General features: G+C 44.6%; 1 protein-coding gene across 1 annotated transcript in view; it reads left to right on the forward strand.

Annotated features, from left to right (window-relative positions):
- The first annotated feature begins 1618 nt into the window (after positions 1–1618).
- The window catches only part of LOC105477021 (translation initiation factor IF-2), a 52637-nt gene continuing 31668 nt past the window's right edge, over positions 1619–22587 (forward strand). The window contains exons 1-3 of the mRNA XM_071085334.1: positions 1619–1712; positions 2207–2870; positions 4057–4180. Of these exons, the coding sequence (XP_070941435.1) occupies positions 1619–1712; positions 2207–2870; positions 4057–4171 (873 nt within the window). The 3' untranslated portion in view covers positions 4172–4180. The remainder of the gene's footprint in view (positions 1713–2206; positions 2871–4056; positions 4181–22587) is intronic.

Raw genomic sequence — 22587 nt, forward strand, 5'->3', positions numbered from 1 at the left:
ACTGTTCTTGCCCGCCCCAGTGTTGGCCTACAACCAGCCTTAAGAACTGGCCTATCCCAGTCTGCCCCAGTTAATTAACCTTCTCTGTGTGACAGCTTTACAAGACTGGACAGAAGGCAGAACACCCATGATGCTCTGTGAATTAAAATCCCAGCCAGTGGCAGCGAAAGACTAAGGATGGGGGTAGTTTTTCCACATCATGGTGAATGCTTGACTCCCCCAAATAATTGTTTCAAAAGCAGCTGAATAAAAGAGCTGAAAAATTTTGGAACAATTACTGATCCCTGAAATTAGCTTCTGAAGAGTAGTCTTTAAAGTCACTCTTGTATAATCATAACATTTCTAGGCTGAACTTTCCTAGTAAAATCTTGGGATGTTATAACTTACCTTCCTCATTCCAACTCCTTGCCAACGTCAGAGTTTTCAAGACCCTCCTTAACTTCTCCTTAAAGTGAATTTCTGGAGCTGGGCATGGTGGCTCATGCCTGCAATTCCAGCACTTTGGGAGGATGAGGCAGGAAGATAGCTTGAGGCCAGGATCAAGACCAAACCAGAGCAACAAAGAGAGACCCCTATCTCTACAAAAATAAAAAAATACAAAAATTAGCTGGGCGTGGTGGTACTCCTGTAGTCTCCCAGTTACTTGGGAGGCTGAGGCAGGAGGAAGCTTAAGCCTAGGAGATCGAGGTTGTGGTGAACCAGGATTTTGGTCACCACACTCCAGCCTGGGCAACACAGTGAGACCCTGTCTCAAAAAAAAAAAAAAAAAAAAAAAAAAAAAAAAAAAAGAATTCTCCTTCCTGCCCTGAAGTTGAGGCTTAAAATAAAGACTCTCGAAGTCTTCTACTTCAAGATTACCTTAGGCTTCTAAAACGTGGATACAGCTTTCACTCTTTTCAGGTGTACGATAGAGGTTTTAGCTTGGTCAAACAAAGGGATAAGGATCAGTCAGAAGACCATAGAAGGCAACGTTTTAATTGGGATTCCAGGGACAACTGATACCCATGCAGCTTTATCTGTTTCTAGATGACCAGTTTTATGTATGTGCTTAAGGACAGCACTTTTGGAAACCCCATCAACAGATCGTAATTGTGGGACATGACAAGGGTGCTTTGAGTACATTGAGAGTTTTATGGTAGGTTACCTAGATTCTCCATTGGTTTATAGGGCTTCCTCTGAAAAAACAAAAAGCAAACAAACAAAAAATCCCGGGCGCGGTGGCTCATCCCTGTAATCCCAGCACTTTGGGAGGCCGAGGCGGGCAGATCACCTGAGGTCAGGAGTTCCAGACCAGCCTGGCCAACATGGCGAAACTCCATCTCTACCAAAAATACAAAAATTAGCCGGGCGAGGTGGTGCGGGCCTGTAATCCCAGCTACTCGGGAAGCTGAAGCAGGAGAATCGCTTGAACCTGGGAGTCGGAGGTTTCAGTGAACTGAGATCCTGCCTCTGCACTCCAGCCTGGGTGACAGAATGAGAGAACGTCTCAAAAAAATAAAAATAAAAATAAAAATAAGAAAAAAAAAAAAAAAGAAATCTTGGCAGAAGCTTTTCAGTAAGCTACTTGGGGGAGTGAAACTGGGAGCTCTTTCCTTGCGGATACTACCGTAAGACAAAGATGGCTCCACTCCAGCAGTGGGGAAAGGCGGTAAGTACCGCCGGAATCCGTGGGGATCACACACAGCTGAGCCCTGCTTCTGGGGACCGGGAACGTCCGCAGGCTGAACTTCATCTGAGCTCTAGAAGCGAGTTTTAGGTTTTCATTCTGCAGGGAAATCCTTTAAAAAGGCACCAAAGGGCACGGAACCATCTTCTACCAAGGACCTTTCTCCTCCATTCTCCTACTTCGCAGTTAACTCAAGAGGCGGGAGATTTTCTCCGGGGAACAAGACATTCTAAGCACCTTCCTAGGTCGAAGTTAGGTTTTAAGGTGTGGAATAGGGTGGGCCCCGAGGTTCCGTGGGGTTCGCGCTTCCATATAACCCCTAGGACTTGCATCTCCTTACTCCCCTGCTTCTTGTCCCCCATTTGAGGGATTCAAATAGTGGGGTGTCCGTTCGGGCCTCTTTGGAAAGCGGGGCCCCACCCTGGCTGGACTACGTGAACTTTTAGGGGCAACCAAAAAGTATCTTCGGTGACGAGGATGCAGGGCAGCTTCTGGAAACCTGATGATCTCAGCTCCTCCCTCTCGCTGTTCGGGTCCTAGGCACAGGCTGGGCACCCCCCAACCCGCCCACCGCGGCCCTGGGCCCCCACCCCGACCCCGCCCCTCCTCCCAGCCGCCCCGGCCTGCTTTCACACCTGCCGCCAGCTCGGGTCCCGCTTTTGCACCGTAGAGAGACGGCGTCGAGATCCTGGCCTAGGGTGGGCACCAGGTGCAAAGCCGAGGGAGCGCGCAAGAGAGGGCCGGCAGCCCCTCACCCCGGGGGAGGTGGGCGATTCGGGACTGAAGGACAGACGTCCCTGGCCCGCCGGGCTGGGGGCGGGGAGGAGGGGGTGGAGCCGCCGGGGAGGGCGGTGCCGCGGGGAGCGGAGCCCAGCCTCTCCCCCCACCCGCTTTGGTGCCGGAGTCTCAGTGACAAAAAGCTCCCGCTCGGTGCCCAGCGCCTGGCGGCGGTGTCCGACCGCGAACGCAGAGGGCGGCCACGCAGGTGGGGGTGTAGCCCGAAGGGCCGGGCCGGGAGCTGGGGCTGCAGGCTCCGCCGCTGCGCTGTCAGCGCCTGCCCCGTGGCTCTCGGCTGGAGGAGCGGCGGCCGCCTGCCCGGGGCGCGCGTCTGGCTGAGAGGGGCTGGCGCGTCGGGACCACCTGCCGATGCTGTCGCCGCCGCCGCCGCCTCTGTAGCGAGCGCCCAAGCCCGCCGCGGAGAAAGGTCGGTGAGTTTCGGTTTGTTTCTTTGCCCGCTCCGGGTCGGGGGCGGACAGAGGGGCGCGCGGGGATGTCTGCGCCCCTACGGCGGCCGCGCCGGAGCCGGGAAAGCGGGAAAGGGCAGCTGCCGCCTGCTGTAACTGGGGGGATCTTCTGGACGGCGGATGGGGTGGCGGGGCCGCAGGGGTCCCGGGGAGAGGAGCGCGGGGTCTGGCGGGGCGCGCGGGAGGTGGTCCCGGGAGTTGCGTGTCTCCCGAGCGCTGGCGGAGTTGAGCGGGCGGCCGCGGCGGAGAGCGGCGCTGTCGGCGGCTCGGCCGAGTCCTCGGATGCCCCCTGGAGCTCCGGTCCGAGGGAGCTCGCCTCGTGCCCGCGCCGCGCGCGCCCCTGGGTGTGCACGTGCGCGCGCGCTTGTCCCAGCTTCGCCCCCGGCCCGCACACACCCCGGCTCGTCGCCTCTCGGTCCCCTTGTCTCGCGCCTTCTCCACCCCTAGAAGTTGCCCCGGGGCCCCTCCCGGAAGGAGAAGACGCTGTGACGGGCAGATGTTGGGGGTCTTTTGTGCAGACACATTGGCCGGGGGCGCTTGCTCCTGGAAGGACAGCGGCAGGACAAAGCCAGCTGGACTCGTGGGGCGCTGCTCGGAAGCGGCGGTCTCCAATCCCGCCTGGGGTGGGGGCATGGCTTGGGGAGCGCTGCGCGGGTCTGGAGAGAGTAGAGAAATCGCCAAAACAGAGTGACGGTGACTTGATGAGGTAGCGGACAGGGGCAAACGAAAGAAAGATGCTCCGGATTGCCGCGCTGTGTGTCTGTCTGCGCGGATAACTAGGCGCCCCGCATTCCCACATGACCGGGTTACCTAGTAGATTTTGCTAGTGTGTATTTGCCCCAAGATGTTATTCTCCACCCGCTCCGATTTCTTTTTCCTAGGGCTTACTGTTGCTAGTAGACGCTCTGCCACCAGAGGGGAACTCGTGGGCGGGGGAGACTGCGGAGGAGAAGGGAGGTGGTTATTTATCCTATAGAGACAATTAGGAGCCGTGACGCCCCCTTCTCGGCCGCCAGCCCTCCACACCTCAACCGCCTTGCTCCACCTCCCCAGTGTACCCGCTCCAGCCCCGCCGGCCCGGGAGGGCGCTTGGATTTCCTTCTCTGAGGCGCGTATCTAACCCTTCCTGCATGTATTTCACTGCAGGCTGAAGAAAGCTCAGTCTCAATTGTGTTTCCTGCCTGTCAGCCTCTTGCCTCCTAAACGCGTACCATTTCCACTTGATGTCATCATGCAGAAGGGGGTGAAAGAGACTCGGTGACGGATTCAGGTAACCCCCCACGATCTGGGTAGCCGCCTGGGTGTCTCTGGGTCATTTGGGCCGACAGTGCTGGCACAGGGCTGTTTGGGTGGTTTCTGCATCAGCATCGTTCCTATCTGTGAGAAGGTGTGGGGGCTGCTAAAACTCCAGGTTCAGAGAAAGAAATTGCAAATGACTTTATACCTTCCCTTTGAAGAAGCCATTGGAGGGAGGTGCAGGGTGAATTTGGGATTGTAGAAATCCCACCTGGTTTCCTTTGATGGGAATTTTGATATAATTAATACATAGTCGGTTGTATCTGAATGTGAGGTTTCCATAGATGCCTGCTTTCTTATCTGTAGTAATATATTTAGGCTTCAGTCTAGAGGTGGGGTATCCTTTGTTGAAAAGGTGTCATTGGAAGGCTGATTGTACTTTTGCCCAGTGCTCTAATTGAGCACTGGTCAAATGAGGTGACCTTCTTATGAAATACTTTCTCCTGTTCCTTCATTGTAATAGTGTTTGTAATATTAAGAGAGACACCCTAGCAGTGAGTACTGGGAGGTGGAAGGAAGGGCCGTTGGGGGCAGCAGAAAGAGAACAGAGAAAACAGCTTGAGTGAAGTTTCCATTTAGATAGCCATGAACCTCTCATCTGTATTTTATCTTTAGGTTATTGGGGCTTTTCCAAAAACTCTGGCCTGTTCTTTTCTTTCCAAGGATAGTTCTGTTTTGATGTCAGCCTAACCGGATCTGGGGTTATCTTGGTAAGAGTGCAATGAAAAAACATAACCTTCAGACTTAGCAGGATACTCCGGCATTAGCATTTTCTCCTAGAGGGCAGAGTCCTGCGCATCCTACACTAGTAGCAGGGAATAAGGATGGTTATGGAAATGGGCTTTCGATTTTTCTTGTAGGAAGACAGATTGCTGAGGGCCAAAGGCTCCCGGTATACTCTCTTTTACACTGCAGTAGCACCTTGGTATCTGTGACAGATTCTCTCTTCACCATTTTCCTCCAGATCCCTTGAAAAATGAAGTTAAAAACTTGAAAGATTTATTATTCACCTCTAATGTAGTTTTGTTTTGGAAGGTGACTTTAAAACCATAGGTGACACTAGCATTTATCCTTCTACTACAAGCATTCAGGAGTCACTAGTAAAAGTAGTTGGGTTATCTAGTCCCAGGTGAAACAAAGGCCAGTGCTTTGCAAAGATCAGATGAGTAATATGGTGCTAAGCTAGAGGTATTTTTGACAAGTAATTTTTATGTCAGCAATAGTACAGGGTGTGTACTGTGTTGCTGCAAGAAGAAAACACATGTGATGGCATAATAAGGAATGTAATAATGCAATAGAAACAAGGGTGTGGTTTTCTTTTTTAATAGAATAAACACTTCACACACAAAATTCCATATGGCAAAACAGTAGCCTGCGCATGTAAATGCACGTCCAAGAACAAAGATAGCCACAGTGCAGTGTTAGGTTTCATTGTGGTTTTAAATTGTGTACAGTGATAAATCATAATAAAGTGTCCATTGATGCTTATTATTATTATTTTTTTATAAGAAGGAGGCTCCCCACCCTCAGATGTGTTTAGCTTTAGGCTGGAGGATCCCTAGACACTATTAGACTGATCTTTGCCTCCAATGCCTGCTTCCTTTCTACAATGCTCATTTATTCATTTAGCGGATGTTTATTGGCACCTGATAGATAATGGACTCTGTGATAGGTAATGGACTCAAGGGGTTGGGATTGGGTGTAGGGGGAGACACAAAATTCAACTCCCTATAGGAAGACCTGATTCTAATTAACTTCGATGGAACCTCAAGAATGGTAGGATTGGACTTCTGGGGAGATAAAATATGGTCATCCACCCTTGACTTTAATGCCTTTTTCACTGAGGAGCTCACTGCTTCATAAATGGCTGTTCCTGTTGTCAGAAGGTGGCCTTTTCATTGTAGTCTTTTTAGCTGAATTCCATACAGTTCAATCCTTACGTTGTTGAGGGTCATTCTGGTTTCATTTCTGATTTCCTTAGAGTTGTTTGAACCCACGTATACTGTCAGCAACCTCTGCTTTTCAAGATAGTGTTCCGTTCCTGATGAAGCTGAATTTTGAAACAAATGCTGTTTTTCCGTATTATCTGATTTAGAAAACAGACTGATGGGATGCTTTTGCAGATTTTTCTCTTTTTTAAACAGTGACGTACCAGCAAGATAGGTGAGGTTATGCTGCAGTAACAAATACCTCCAAGTCTCCATGGTTAAATAGTTTCTTTCCTTCCCGTGCTGCATCCAGTGTGGTTGGCAGGTGGACCCTGCTCATCGTAGTCACTCAAGGAGTCAAACTGATGGAGTCTTGGTCTTGATGTGAGCTTGCAAGATCATTGCAGCATTGGGAAGAAAATGCTGCAGGGTCTTGCTCTAGCAATTATGTGATCTCACCCAGAGGTGAGTTCCATCACTTTGGCCAGAACTCGGCATATGACCCTATTTAATCCCAATTCAATATTTCTTGTGCTGAAAAAGGGAGAAGTGGATATGGGTGAGTAGCACTAGTGACTTCCACAGTGATCTGGTCTAGGTGAGGTTAGAAAGTGTGTCCTACGGGACCTAGCTCAGTGCTTGGTAGGTATTGGATGTCACAAGAGTATTGACTGAATCAACAACCTGTAATTTACAACCTGTATATTTACTATTCCAACCTGTAATTTACTAATATATGGTCCGACCCCAACCTGTAATGTACTACTAATATGTTGATATATTATTTACTAACATGGTTGTATACCGGTCATCAAATAAAATAATTATAATCCTCTCTTTGCCTATTTCAAGTGCATGTTTACTCTGAAGTGAAAGGCCATTAGGTATTTTCAAGGCTGATTCACAAGGAGGTTGTGAGCTTAGCATTATGTAATAGAGAGGCGTTACTTACACACTTTCTCTGCCTCACCATCTGCCTCTTGTTTAAGGCTTCCTGAGTTTGTTTGGAACAGCCCAGGGTAGAAAGAGAGTGGCAATGGGCCTAGGACCACCCAGGAGGTAGCCTCCTGCAGCAGAGACCACAGGGCAACAGATAAGATCTAAAGGGGGCAGGAATGTGTTTAGGGTAAGCTTGGGTCACCCTTTTGTTACTTTGATGTTTACAAAAAGAAATTTGGACAAGAGGCTTTTTCTGGTTACAGGACTAGCAGAACACCCAGAGAGTTAGGGGACATTTGTGCTTCCATCAGCAACTGTATTGACTAGGAGGGTGGTGAGTTTTAAAGCCTTCCTTACCTCACTCTCCCTAAAAAGAGTTGGATGCTATGGAATAGGCATTGCAAGGTGCTCTGGATTCAGCAGTTGGTGGCTTGCAGAGATTTTGCTTGGGGAAGAGCTTTTCACTTATACATCTTTGTTCACATTGTGATAACTGCATGCACGGATGAGCATTTTTAAGATTTGATAAATACCTTAAGCATAAGCATAGAATTTAACAAAATGATATTGCTTTTGGTTCAGTACTCACCTTGGCAAAGTCATTTTTATAAAGATAGCTCTCCAAATAAGGAAGTGGTATGGTAAACTATGTTAGTTTCCAAGTCACAGTGACTGAGGGACTGAGGGGATATCAGTATCAACCTAGGGAGGTTGAGACCACCCGGCTTCATTCAAGTGATAAGATGTAGCACCCAGAGGGTTTCTGAATTGGGAGATGAGCAGCTGGGAGACCAGCAGGAAAAACCAGATATAGACCATCCAAAAACCCATTCAGGGTGCCTGGGGTTGGGCTGAGGGCCAGGCACAGACTGAGGGAGAAGGAAAATGAAGCCCTGAGGGATAGTCTTGAACTATATTTGGGAAGCCCCAAAAGGCATTTCTATATTTTCTCTGGCCTCTGCATCCCTACCACTTTAATTTCATACCCAAGTCAGCTGGTCAGGTAGAGGACACTTGTGGCGTGAAAGTGGTTTCTGGCACTGCTGATTGTGACGTCATGGAAACCGGAAAGGAAGAAGGCGTTGGTTTTCCTGCTCCTTTCTCCATGGCTTCGAGAGTTACACTGTGTGATCCTGCAGTCTGACTCCATGATTGAAATCACAACTGGGATAAAGTTGGTAGAGATGCTTCTTAATTTACAGTGGGGCTACATCCTCATAAGTTAAAATAAGTTAAAAATATTGTAAATGGAAAATGCATTTAATACACCTAACCTACTGACATCACAGCTCAGCCTAGCCTACCTTAACTGTGCCCAGAACATGCACATTAGCCTACAATGGGGGCAAAATCATGTAACAAAAAGCCTATTTTGTGTTAAAGCATCAAATATCTCATGTAGTTTATTGAAAGTGAAAAACAGATTGGTTGTATAGGCACTCAAAGTATGGTTTCTACTGAAAGTGTATTGTTTTCACACCATTGTAAAGTCAAAAAATCAAAAGTCATAGGTGAAACAGTTGTAAGTAGAGAACCATCTGTGTTTGTTAAATGCTTAAGGATTTTCTATTTCTAATTGACTCACTGTCATTGTAGGATTTAAAGAGGGAGGCCTCAAATAGTGTATCTGTGACCTGCATCTCCTTTGGGTGGTTCTTGACATCCATGATTTCTTGGCCTAGATCATGTTTGGCTGCTGAGGCCTGGACTATGTTCTTCGTGGAGTTGTGAGGGGGCTGCTTGTGATCTCCTGGGAGTGGAGAGGATGCCTTACTTACCCCTTGATGTATTAATGCCTGCATAAATAAAACTCGTTGCAAACATCCTGCATGATGAAACTTACTCAAACATCACATAGACTTCCTGGGTACCTGCCTTCCATGCAAAGGAGGGGTTGAGCAGATGAAGATGTGCTGCTGGTGGGAGCAAAGTTATGAGGAAGTGGAATCTCCAAATGCTGTGTTCTGTGCTTGCATTTTCTCTTTCTACAACCTCCTCTCCCCTGCCACTGTCTCATTCCCACCTACCAAGGAAGTGTAACCTTCCCGGCTCAGTTCTGATGTAGACATCCAGATAATCACACTTAGTGCACTCTTCACTGAGGTTTGACAAGAATTGATGAGATTTTGGTGAAAACTTTGACAGGTACTATGGAAATAGGGAATACTCTTCTTCTTCTTCTTCTTCTTCTTTTTTTTTTTTTTTTTTTTTTGAGATGGAGTCTTGCTCTGTCACCCAGGCTAGAGTGCAGTGGGGCATGATCTCAGTTCATTGTAACCTCTGCCTCTGGGTTCAAACAATTCTCCTGCCTCAGCCTCCCAAGTAGCTGGGATTACTGGGATAATTGGTTTCTATCTTTAGTAGAGACAGGGTTTCACCATGTTGGCCAGGCTGGTCTTGAACTCCTGACCTTGTGATCCACCTGCCTTGGCCTCCCAAAATGTTGGGATTACAGGCGTGAGACACTGTGCCTAGCCAGGAGCATTCTTCTTAATATTGCTGTTCTGCTCCTTAGCAGATTTACTGTTCCCCCTTAGTGACAGTTCCCACTGCCGCATCTTAGTCAAGAACCTTGTTTCTCTCTGGGCTATAACAGTGGTCTTGCTCACTTTCTGACTTTCCCACCCTCACTCCAGTTTGGAAAATGCTGCCACTCTTAGACCACTAGGCCATTAATCCTTCATCCCCTCACTTAATAACTTTTCGTTGCTCTTGTGGGAGGAAGCTCATACTGTTCAGTCTTGCTTTTCAAGTTTCCGCAGGTTGACCCCAAACTTCCTTTCCAACCTTGACTTTTGCTCTGCCTGACTTTAAAACTGATCATTAGCTGGGATGGTTAATCCACTGTTGCCCAAAATGTTTTTCATCGCCTCTTTCTTATTCTAGCACATTCTGTGGCCTAAAATGTCCTCTTCCTTCCTCTGCCTCTATCCTATCGTTAAGGCCTCAGTTCAGCTCTGAACTCTTCTGAAAAATTTAACTTGATCACGTTAGCCTTTAGCAATTCTTTATAATCCAAAGTTCCCTGGCAAAATTGCCTCCATGTCTCATTTCATTCAACATTCATTCATTCATTCTACAAAGGGCACTTGTCATAGATTGTCTTCTATTATCACCTAAGATTGAAGTGTCTTTTTCTTTCTGTTTAATTGCAAAGAATAGAAATTCACTCAAGCTAGTTTGCATAAAGGGAGGTAAATTGAAAAGATGTCCCCGGATGTCTTGTCATCAAGCCACATTTCCTAAGAGTTCCGGTGAATGGGACCCTTCCAGTTATCGCTCACCCTGGACCTGCTTAGCTGCAGGAGAGGGTTGGGGCACAGTTCCTTCCAAGAAGACCTGTGGCTGGCTGATGTAGCAATTGTGACCTGCAATTAGCCTACAACGGGGGCAAAATCATGTAACAAAAAGCCTATTTTGTATTAAAGCATCAAATATCTTTTGTAGTTTATTAACACTGTATTGAAGGTGAAAAACAGATTGGTGGTATAGGCACTCAAGGAGATCTCAGTTCTCTTGCAAGCTCCTTAAAGATGACTGGATGAGGCGTTACACTATTGTGTATCTAACAATGTTTGTACACAGGAAGGGCTCAATAAACAAATCATTGGTGACTCTTTGACAACACAGAAAATGATTTTGACTTACAGTGATTTAAAGGAATTTTAGACCCTTTAGCTTGAAGTCTCAAAGGAAGTTAAGAGAGAAACTTATTTTTAAGAGCTTCCCCTACTTGCATTCATAATGATTAAATGTTGAATCAAATTAGAATGACCAGGCTGCAGTGAGTATACCAATGTTTGGGAGGTGAATGAGGGTCATCATTCTAACAAAATTAGTTGTTATTCCAAGTCTGTTTTTCAACTTCCATTTGCCTCCTACTTTGCCCACACACACACACACAAAAAAACCTCTCGTTGGTGACATATAACAGCAGCTTCAGGACTTTACAGCCCACCAGGCCACCCCACAATCTAAAAGGGCAGGCATTGATGTCTGGATTTGCAATGACTGGGTGTAATTGCCCACGGCTGATCACCCCATCTCCCTTTATAATTAAGGCTTCAATGCCTTTGTGATATACATCTGTTTTTCCTCTCTTCTTTTGATTGTGGAATACTCATTGACATGATAGAAACTCTTCTTTGATACTCGAAATGCTTGATCATTATGAGAGTGTTATTATGAAAGAGGGAAATAAGTTCAGCTGCTTGAAGAAAATGACCAAAAATACATTAATATTAAAAATAATACTCTCAGCTGGGCGTGGTGGCTCATGCCTATAATCCCAGCACTTTGGGAGGCCGAGGCAGGTGGATCACTTGAGGTCAGGAGTTTGAGACCAGCCTGGCCAACATGGTGAAACCCCATCTCTACTAAAAATACAAAAATTATCCAGGCATGGTGGTGTGCACCTGTAATCCCAGCTACTTGGGAGGCTGAGCCAGGAGAATTGCTTAAACCTGGGAGGCAGAAGTTGCAGTGAGTTGAGATCATGCCACTGCACTCCAGCGTGGGGGACAGAGCGAGACTTCATCTCCAAAAAACAAAACAAAACAAAACGAACAAACAAACAAAAAACACTCTCAGTTTGAAGGGTAGTGAATGGGGTTGAGATAAATGTCTCAGGAACCAAGTATTTGTTGTGATATTCTTTTGTACTTGTGTTGCTCTGGGGTAGGTTTGCAAATTGCTTCCTCAAAGATTAATAATATGAGATTAGAAGTGGTTGGTGAGCACGTGGACAAATTTGTGTACTTTGGAGAATTTACTGCTTTGTTGCATGAGACATAGGATTACTGCTGTTTTAAGTGAGTAATAGTTAATTCAGCCATGCAGTTAAAGAGGCGTCCTTAACTGGGATAAATACTTCTCCATCCGCTCCCACTCCTTCGCACTGGTACTTCAGAAACTGAAGGTACAGATCCATCTATTCACCTGTGGTGGTGTGTAAAGTGTCATTTGAAACCCCGAGCATCAGGGATTTAAACCACTTATTGGGCAAACAATTGCATTCATTAAATGTATTTGAATGGCTGGGCGTGGTGGCTCACACCTGTAATCTCCACACTTTGGGAGGCCAAGGCGGGCGGATCACCTGAAGTCAGGAGTTCAAGACTAACCTGGCCAATATGGTGAAAACCTGTCTCTATTAAAAAATACAAATTAGCCAGGCATGGTGGCGGGCACCTGTAATCCTAACTACTCTGGAGGCTGAGGCAGGGAGAATTGCTTGAACCTGGGAGGTGGAGGTTGCAGTGAGCTGAGATCGTACCAATGCACTCTAGCCGAGGCGACAGAATGAGACTCTGTCTCAAAAAAAAAAGAAAAAAAAATAATGTTGAATGCCTATGTTTTTCCATGCATAATTCTAACAAAAATCCCTGCCTTCTAGCGTCCTGTATGTATTTAACTCATAATTAAGTTGGTTTTTCTGTTTTTTTTTTTTTTTTTTTTTTTTTTTGTAATGGCAAAGCTAAAAGGGTAGAGAATAAAAGAAATGTATCTGATATTCTCTCAATTCTTGATACCTTAACATATGTGCCTGCCTTACATGGCTCTAATTCAGGTAAGTAATTATGAACTGGAATTTTAAAAAGTAAGATGGGTTTGGGTTTAAATTTCACGTCTGCCGTGTGACCTGAGTGCACAAGGTCTGACTGAGCTTTGTTCTTCAGCTGCAAAATGGGGGAGAAGCAACCTCATTAAGTTCGTGTGAGAAAAGGAGAGACTTACATATAAATGCTTAATGTGTTGTCCTCCACAATGTAAGACTAAATAAATGGCAGCTGTTGCTAACGTCATTACACCCAGCATCTACCATCCACCTATCATTGGGCTCCGTTCTGGCAATATCGGGGTGAATAGGCATGGTCTCACCTGAAGAAGCTCTTAAGCTAGCCAAGGAGGTAAGGACATCCAAATAACTACAGCCTCCAGCGTTTACATGGGAGTTTCTTTTGCATGTCATTATTATCAGAGTCTTTCGGTTGGAAAGTCTTTGTAAAGCTTTAAGTGGGTCTGAGTTTAAAATGATAGGCCTTCTCAGGAGGAAGCGGGAAAAAGCTGGAAGCAACTGGAGGAGAGGAGTCTGAGAAGGGGTTCTGAGCTAGCCCATAGGCAACCTGGGCCTTCCTTAAGGGAGACGAGTCGCCTTTCTCCTGTGGCTTCACTCTTCCCAAGTGAAATGAAGGACATCTTCTTTCCTAGGATCTGCTTTCTTGGAAACAGAGTGACTCCCAGATTTGCCCATGACTAAGAGCATACCTGGGTCATGGAACTTTCCATTTTAAAACAGTCCCAGAAAAATTGGGATGAGCTGGTCACCCTCCAGTCTTGTTCTGTGATTGTCGTTTGGCATCCTGAAGCAGGCTTTGTAGAGATCTAACATGGTTAGTAGAGATACAGCCATCCTACAAGAGAGGAGCAAATGGGGCAGAAAAAGATGGGAAAAAAACATCGTGGCTTTGGCAACCCCTTTATTAGGAATCTGCTTTTTGGAATGGGATATTTATTATGATTATTAAAAAGAAGAGAACTGTTTAATAAAGGCAAGGAAACTAGGCTATACAATATAAAGTGAATGAGACCTTTTAGAAATTCCTCTTAAAAAGGGGTAGCTGCTTGGGGCCCGGTACACACTAGACACTCAGTAAAGACTTATTGAAATGGTGGCATCAATTTTTTCTTCAGAAATATTTTTGAAAGCTGCATAGAGAAGTGCAAGGGGCCTCTGAGACCTGCATTCCAGGACAGGTTGAGTGGCTGAACGCTGTGGGCTTTGAACCACTCTGTGCCTCACTCTTCTGGGCCCTTCCATCACTCATTTGAAAATGCATGCGTCTAGATATGCTCTGGGCTTCCTGTGCTGATATCTGAGTGTGTTTATGTATGAGCCGATGCTCTTCATGACTGTGTTTTTTTCTTTCTGGTGGAACCGCATGATGCTAGCAGACGAGTTGCTTTGTCTTTTGTTTGAAGCTAGGGTGCCTCTGGAACGTTCCTGTGTTGTAAACATGATGGCAGTGTGGGCTGGGCGGAGTGGGGCATTGTGTACTCAGCACCCTGTGTTTTCTTTCCAAAGATTCCAGAGGGTTTTTGTGATGAGTCTGTAATACTAAGTGGTGGTTGGGAAGGGAACCAGGCCTGGTTCCACCCTATGGCAGAGATCTTAGAGATCTCAGGAGCTGGACTCCAATTTGCCAGCATTTCCTCTCTCTCTCTCTCTCTCTGAGTCTCCATTACTAACCTGTGGGATTGATGGAGACTGTTAAGGCCCTTAGCCAAGCCACCGATTCTTCTAGGATTTCGCTGATACCGCAGATGATAACCCTTTGTGCTGTCTTTCTCCTTGGAACCTTAGCAAATTGCCAGCAACAGTGATTCGTTTGTTGGTTGCCAGTTCTGTAAACCTCATGCACAGAGCACCTGAAGGCAATTGCCAGACACTTGCGTGTCTCTTTCCCATGTAATCATGATGCACACCAAGATACTGTATCCACTGTGTTCCTGGCACGCCAGATTTCTTCATAGTCTATTACTTCACCGAATAAAAAGGCAAATGACTTGTTTTTGGAAGGGGAATCTTATAGGCAAACAGAATGCATTTAATAAATTGCCTTTATTTTTGCACACAAAGTGCTAAATATTAGTACAAAGAGTTCATTTCTCTGCAGATTAAGTACAGGCTAATCTATGTTTTGGATTTTGGATTTTTTTTGATTTTGTAATATTTGCATTACACTTAACATTCAAACATTATATTTACTGGTTGAGCATTCCATGTCTGAAAATCCAAAATCCAAAGTGCTCCAATGAGAATTTCCTTTGAATGTCATGTTTGCACTCAAAAATTTCTGATTTGGGAACATTTCGGATTTCGGATATGTGAATTTGAATGCCCAACTGTAGTTTACTTTTCTTTTTTCCAACAGGGACGTCAGATCTATCAAAAATTAATTGTTCATACACCCTATGTCTTATAACAAAATAATAAATTATTTAAGAATTGCATCTCAAGGCAGTCCATACTGCCCTATAAGAAGTCTGTTAATTAACAAGGAAAAATGTCTTCACCGGGAAGGAAATAAGAATATGTCAGATTTCACCCCAAATTTATTTCATCTTATTTGTAGAACTTGTGCGTGGAGATGCTAAACCCTCTCTTTGTGCTCCTTAAAATAACATTCTCTTGGGGTCAAATCTAGTTTGCAATGAAGATTGAAAAATGGATGGCATCTAGACAATTTAGAATTCCTCATAAATTAGGAGGACAGTGACAATCAATTTTGGATTCTCAACCTGATTCAGCCTTCTTATAGTTGCCTCGGCATTCATTTGATTTCATGCCTTTGACTATTGCAAAGGACAACAGTATTAGCTTCTGTTACCGCTTTTAGGAAAGGTGAATGTGATTTTACTGAGACAAAAACCCTAGAAATAGGTTGTTTGCCTGCAATCTGCAATTCTCCTCTCCCCGTCAGGGGAAGCAGTTCTGAACAGGCTCTTTGTCCTCTGGGTTCTGGAGTCTGTTTCCCTCATTTTTATTTCTCCCTCGAGATTCTGACTTGTAAAGAAACAAATTTCTTCCTTTTATGAGGCTTTATAGTACCAGGTGACTGGAGTCGTTCGATATAATCTGTAGTACTTAACAGCTAAGTACACTTTGTTTTCCCCAAGCTGATTACAGTGAAAATAAAATGAGAGGGAGAAGGCTGGGTGTGGTGGATCATGCCTAATCTCAGCACTTTGGGAGGCCGAGGTGTGTGGATCACCTGAGGTCAGATGTTTGAGACCAGCCTGACCAATCTGATGAAACCCCATCTCTACGAAAAATACAAAAATTAGTTGGGCATGGTGGCATGTACCTGTTGTAATCCCAGCTACTTGGGAGGCTGAGACAGGAGAACCGCTTGATGCACTCCAGCCTGGGCAACGAGAGCAAAACTGTCTCAAAAAAAAAGAAAAGAAAAGAAAACTAGAGAGAGAAAGACAACAGTTTGAGGGAGGAGGAGTGAGTAAAGAGAAGAATAAGGGTAAAGAACTGTGTAGGTGTACAGTATTTTTAAAATTCAGTTTTAGTCAAAATGAAGAACAACTGTTGTTTACATAATGGTGTTGGCTTCATAATTAAAAACATTTTTCCCGATGTTTTACAAAATGACATGGAAATTTATCAGATACTTTTCCTTCCCTAACTATTTTGGATTCCACAATGTATTTCATGACAACCAAAAGACAATTTGGGAGAGTGGGGGAGATAACTGTAGTACAAATATAGCAGTAGATAGTGTTTATTAGACGCTTGCCTGCTTTCAGTTTAAAGTGCTTTAATCACATTACCTGGGAGGCAGTGGAACCTGGAAAAGTCAGGTGACTTGTCCAAGGTTACGTGGTGAGTTTGTACTGGAGCTGGAACTGGGATGTGTGACCTTGGGCAGTCTGGCTTGAGTCCTTCCTCTTCACTGCCTGTGAGCCACACTCACAACTGGGATTAGGGTTCGAAAGCATTTTGAAAACTGGTTCAGTGTAACGTAATTTAGGAAGAGATCCGACTTCTTCGCCGATCTGTCTTTGGGAACAAAGATGGACAATTTTGGCCACCCATCTGTTGAATGTGTTTGATGTTAACTTAGAGAACGGGTTGTTTGAAAACATGGATGTCAAGTTTTGTAGGGAAATTTGCAGCGAGATTTCTGGCTATTACCTGAGCTTTGTCCTATGCTAATTCAGGTTTCTGTGAAGTCAGGTGGTGTGAATTGTTTCTAGAAGGGCCACTTAACTGAACACCAGTGTATATAGTTATGTGAGAGATTCTGTCAGATGCTAGGAGCTTAGGACTTTTGGGAATACACTACTAAAAAGTGTGAACAACAATTTTTTTTTTTTTTTTTCCTGAGACAGAGTTTCACTCTTGTTGCCCAGGCTGGAGTGCAATGGCATGATCTCGGCTTACTGCAACCTCTGCCTCCTGGGTTCAAGCGATTCTCCAGCCTCAGCCTCCTGAGTAGCTGAGGTTACAGGCGTGAGCCACCACACCTGGCTAATTTTGTGTTTTTTTAGTAGAGATGGGTTTCTCCGTGTTGGTCAGGCTGGTCTCGAACTCCTGACCTCAGGTGATTCTCCCGCTTCGGCCTCCTAAAGTGCTGGGATTACAGGCGTGAGCTACCATGCCTGGCCTCAAAAAACTGTTTTTACAATCCTCCCTCCCTGGTTACTGTTTCCCCCTGACCCCATACCAGAAAGTGGAATAAATCATACCCTTTTTTATTCCCATTCCTCTGTGTAGTTCCCTTTCCCTGGAACACCCTTTCTCCCTATCTTCCTCTCTGCCCTCCCGCAAAACACAGCATAGTGATGGAAAGCTGTAAGTACCACATACACAGTCGTCCCTCGATATCTATGGGGCACTGAATCCAGGAACCCCCTTAGAAACCAAGATTCATGCATGCTCAAGTACCTGATATAAAATGTCATAGTTTTTGCATATAACCTATGCACTTCCTCCTGTACACTTTAAATCATCACTAGATTTCCTCTAAAGCCTAATACAATGTAAATGCTATGCAAATATAATGTAAACATGATGTAAATATAAATGTAAGTTGTTTTACCATATTGTTGAGCAAGTAATGACAAAATGAAGAATTCTGTGCACATTCAGTACGGAGGTAACCATTTGGTAGTATTTTTCCTGAATATTTTTGATCCATGGTTGGTTGAATCCACAGATGTGCGAACCAGATATGGAGGGCAGACTGTACTTTCTTCGATACTTCATTCCCATTTCACTTGTCCTATTGATCCTCCTCCAGCTCCCTCAGGCGGACTTACTTTTCTTTCCATTTGTTCTTTCTAATCCCACTTACCCTGTGCGTGATAATTCTGCATATGGTTGCCTCTGCAGCTCTATTGTAAGTTCTTTAGCTGTAGGAACTGCTATCATTTGAATGTACGTGTCCCTCCAAAATTCATGTTGGAACTTAAACCCCAAGATGATGGTATTAAGAGCTGGGCCTTTAGGAGTTGATTAGGCCATGAAGGCTCTGCCCTTTTGAATGGGATTAATGCCCAAAGAGGCTTCAGAGAATGCCACGCCCTTCCATTTCTTCTGCCACATGAGGACACAACAATAAAGTGTCGTCTTAGAAACAGAGGCCTCTCACTAGACACTGAATCCACGGGTGCCATGATCTTGGATTTCTCAGCTTCCAGAACTGTGAGAAATAAATAATTATTATTTACAAATCATCCAATCACAAGTATTTTGTTGTAGCAGCACAAACAGACTAAGACAGAAATCTTGTCTTGTTCAGGAGTTTGGATGAATGAATGGAGGCTCGAACAAGCAAAGGAACAGACAGATGATTTACACGTGAGTTTGTTGGGATTGCTTAGGGTGTGTGTTAGTGGACGATGATGTTAGACCTGAGGATGGACCTGTGACTGTGGCAGAGGCTGGCTAGATGCTCACCAGAATCTCAGCATTTTGACCTCTGGGGCTGGATAATTCTTTATTGTGGGAAGACCGTCCTGTGCAGTGTGGGATGTTTAGTAGCATCCCTGGATTCTACTCACTAGGTGTCAGTTGTCCCAGTTCAATCAAAGATGTCTCCAGACATTGCCAGATGTCCCCTAGGGGGCAAAATTGCCCCTAGTTGACAATCACTGTACTATACCACTTTCTATACCTAGGTGGGGCCATGTGACTGGTTCTCACCAATGGGATGTGTATGGAAATGAGAGACAGTTCAGAGTGGGATACCTTTTCTACCCTCATTTCTTTCTAATCTGCTGGTCAGTTTCCAGGGTCCAGGGGAGAGGTCTGAAGTCCTAGGATATGACAGAAGGAACCTGGGTTCCTAAGAGACCTTGTGGAGCAGATCCTCCGTTGCCAAGTGTCATTGGAATACACTGTGAAGAAGAGACTAAACCATTACTGCATTTGGCCTCTCAGATTTGGGGGTGTTCATTTCGGCAGTCTACTGTCTGACCTTCCCTGACATTTGGGACGAAGGGACCTTGCTAAAGCAGCCATGCCAGTGAATAAAAAAAAAGATTCCAAACTAAAAAATGGGACAGATTTTGTTTTTTTCTTGTGCAGCATCAGCCTTATTGCTATAATGATTATAATTTCTATATTTTATCAGAAAATGAGATGATGATAAAATTTGTTATTCCTACCACTCTAATAATGTTGACGTGTGATTAACAAGCAGCTTTGAGCTGTAAATACTTTTAGTAGAAAGTAATAAAACCTCAAGTGTACTGGCAGTTTTCATTTCACTGTGTATGTATATGTATCTGCAACACAAGTTCAAGTTGAGATATTTGCGGCAATTTATGTATAATGCATTTTAACATTTTTTTTGGAAACAGTGACAGATGTGGTTACCCTGCAGTCACAGCTGTTTCCCACACCATTAATAAATACATCACTGTATGATATGACAGTCTTTGGAATGGACTCTTATATGCTTAGTCCAGCTGAATGCCATGGATTAGTGTCCTGTAAAATGCTGAACCCGAGAACTTGCTCATCAGACTAAATTCAGTGCACCATTCTAAATTTATTCTGCCGCAATCAATTGTATTTGTCATTGTGTCTACGCAGAACCCCTGACCAAAATACGTAAGTCAAATGGTTTCATTTGGTGCCCATCTGGATGACAACAGCCGAGTTGTTTGTGGGAGACAATGGCTATTTGTGGATGAGTCTTTTGGTGGCTGGAAGCTCTGTGTTTGGTTCAGTGGTCTGTGTGCCTGCTCTATTTGCACAGGATTCAATCCTTTGTACAAAGAGCAGCCCCAACTGAGTTTCACCCTACCTGTCAGTCAAAATCCCTGTCTCCAGGAAATATAGCAGATCTGGCTTGAGGATACAATGGTCAAGTCCCTTTTTCTAGTAAATATCCTGCTAGGCATCTTAACTTCCAAATATCTGAGTCTAGTGTTTTGTTCCGCCATATAAAGCATTTGCACAATAATTAGCATAAGACTGACACTTATGCCATGAGTCATGTGCCAGGCTCTAAGGGGTTTGCTATAGTACGTGCATACTCCTCACAGCAATCCTAAGGGGGAGAGTAGACAGTACTATTAATATCTCTATTATATGGGTGAGGAAATTGAAGCACAGAGAGCTTAAATGACTTGCCTGAGGTCACAAAGCAAGTAAAAGCCAGAGCTGGGATTAGAACCCATGCAGGATGTCTCCAGCATTGATGCTGTAAGCCACTGCAGTGTGCTGCCTCAGCCTTGTCTTTTCTGTTAAGGAGATGTGCTTTCTCTGAGATCTCTTGAATTTGCATGACTTCAGCTAACATCTGTATATGATGCTTAAAAAGAGTTGTTCATATTATTGCTTAATTTTTGTGTGGGCTGAGTGTACTTTCTCAACTTCATTGTCAGCTGATGCTCTTGTATCTTTCCTAACTCTTGGCATAATGCTTCCATGTCAGAAAGTAGTTCATTAGCATGTTGATTTGGTTATTTTTATACCAAGATGCTCCTTTAGGAGGTTACCCTGCAGGAGTAAGAACATGTGTACAAAGGTATGCAAATGTCAGGTGGTATGGGAATGAAATGGTAGTGGAATTCGGAGGATTCAGAATGCTTTCACAAAAGATGTAGTATTTGACAATGCCCGTGAAGGGTAGATAGTAATTGTCTGGACACATGGCAGTGAGGAATGGCATTGGTGACAGCATGGGGATAGGTGACTCCTGTCTTCCAGACAGTGAGTAATGCTTTATGACTGGGACTGGGAGTATGGGAGTATGAGAGTAGGAATAGTATGAAAAAGGATTGGAAAGGTTGGTGGAAGGGGGACTTAGGGATTTATTTGCCAGGAAGCCATTGATGGTTTGGGGACTGGAGGAGGATGTGGTCATAAAGCTGTGTTTTTAGAAGCTTAATCAGGCAGTCATCAATATGGATTGGAGCAGGAAGGGACAAAGGTGGGGAGACCATGGAGGTGGGTGGGGGAGGTCCAGAGATGTAGTGAAGACCTGAACCCCTGGAGAGGGTGGCAAGAATGGGAGTGTGAGTGAATGCAAGAGACGTTTCAGAGACAGAACTAATAGTTGTTTGGAGATTAACTGAATGAGTGGTGAGACATACACAGGTTTTCAAATCTGAGGTATTGGGTGAATAATGGTAACAAATATAAAATTGCAGGGAAAAAAACAGATTTGGGAAAAATTAAGAGTTTGCTTTAGAAACAGCATTGAGTGGACAGGTCAGAGCTGTACCTTTGTGGGTAATCCATGCCCAAATGGTCATTATGAATGTGAGGCTTAAACACCTTGCCATCAGGGAGAGAAGCCCTCTAAACAGCTGACCATGTAAAGGCATAGGTCTGAAGGATTGAAGGAACGAAGAAAAAAAATGTGTTTTCTGGAAGAGAGGACACTTGCATGCACTGACAATTAAATTATATGTCTTATTTAAAGTTAAGATGTAGCTTAACTTATGTTTATTATTCCCAAATTGGTTATGATTTCAACTGGATTTAAAATACTGAAAATATTTTACAGACTGTGCTTAAGGACTGTACCATATAGGACCCTGTCTGGAATATTGGGAATCTGGTTGGCAGATCTCTTCTCATACAAATTGGTTAACTCATTAGCCTCCAGTTGTTCCCCAAGTTGTTGCCTCATTTAGAATGCCTGCCTTGCCTTTCTTCCTCTATCCTTCTATTCAAACCCTAACTCTTCCTTCAATACCCTGTTCAGATCCCATCTCTGAATCCCTGATTCCGACTGGAAATGGCCTTTGCTGCCTCCAACATCTTGCAGACCATGGCATATCACTGGGGATGGCCAGGTGCTGGCCAGTGATGCAGGTGGGTCTTTGAGGGCTGGACTTATCTTATTCATCTTTGCATCTCAAGAATCTTACTTATTTTTTTCACCAGGTCAGCATAAAGAGTGTTTAAGGTCTGTACCCAATAAAGCTAAACTTCATCTAAGTTGTAAAAAAGCCCAGCTGAAATAAAATACACTGTGGAAGTGACTTTAATATCCTGAAAACACAAGAGCTAAGAACCAGACTGGGATTAGATACCCTACTATGCTTAGCCCTAAACCCAAGTAGTTACATTAACAAAACTATTCACCAGAGAACTACAAGCAACAGCTTACACCTACTTGGCGGTGCTTTATATCCTTGTAGAAGAGCCTGTTCTATAATCGATAAACCCCGATATACCTCACCATCTCTTGCCACTCAGCCTATATACCACCAGCTTCAGCAAACCCTAGAAAGGCCTTGAAGTAACCATAAGAACTGTTGTGTCTCTCACTAGTTCTGTCTTCTTAGGGATTGTGGTGATCTAATGCTTTTTAAAATAGTCCCACGCTTTTTTGAATATGATTTCTTGGGTGGTCCTGGTTGGTTGGTTGAGGGCTCTTTCATCAAGAAATGTTCTTTCCACTCTGTGCACGCTAACTACACTTTGGTAGCTGAATCCTGTGTCTGTAATCAGAAATACAGTATGTTGGCTATCACC

Source organism: Macaca nemestrina, chromosome 19, assembly GCF_043159975.1.
Source record: "Macaca nemestrina isolate mMacNem1 chromosome 19, mMacNem.hap1, whole genome shotgun sequence".
Classification (NCBI taxonomy): domain Eukaryota; kingdom Metazoa; phylum Chordata; class Mammalia; order Primates; family Cercopithecidae; genus Macaca; species Macaca nemestrina.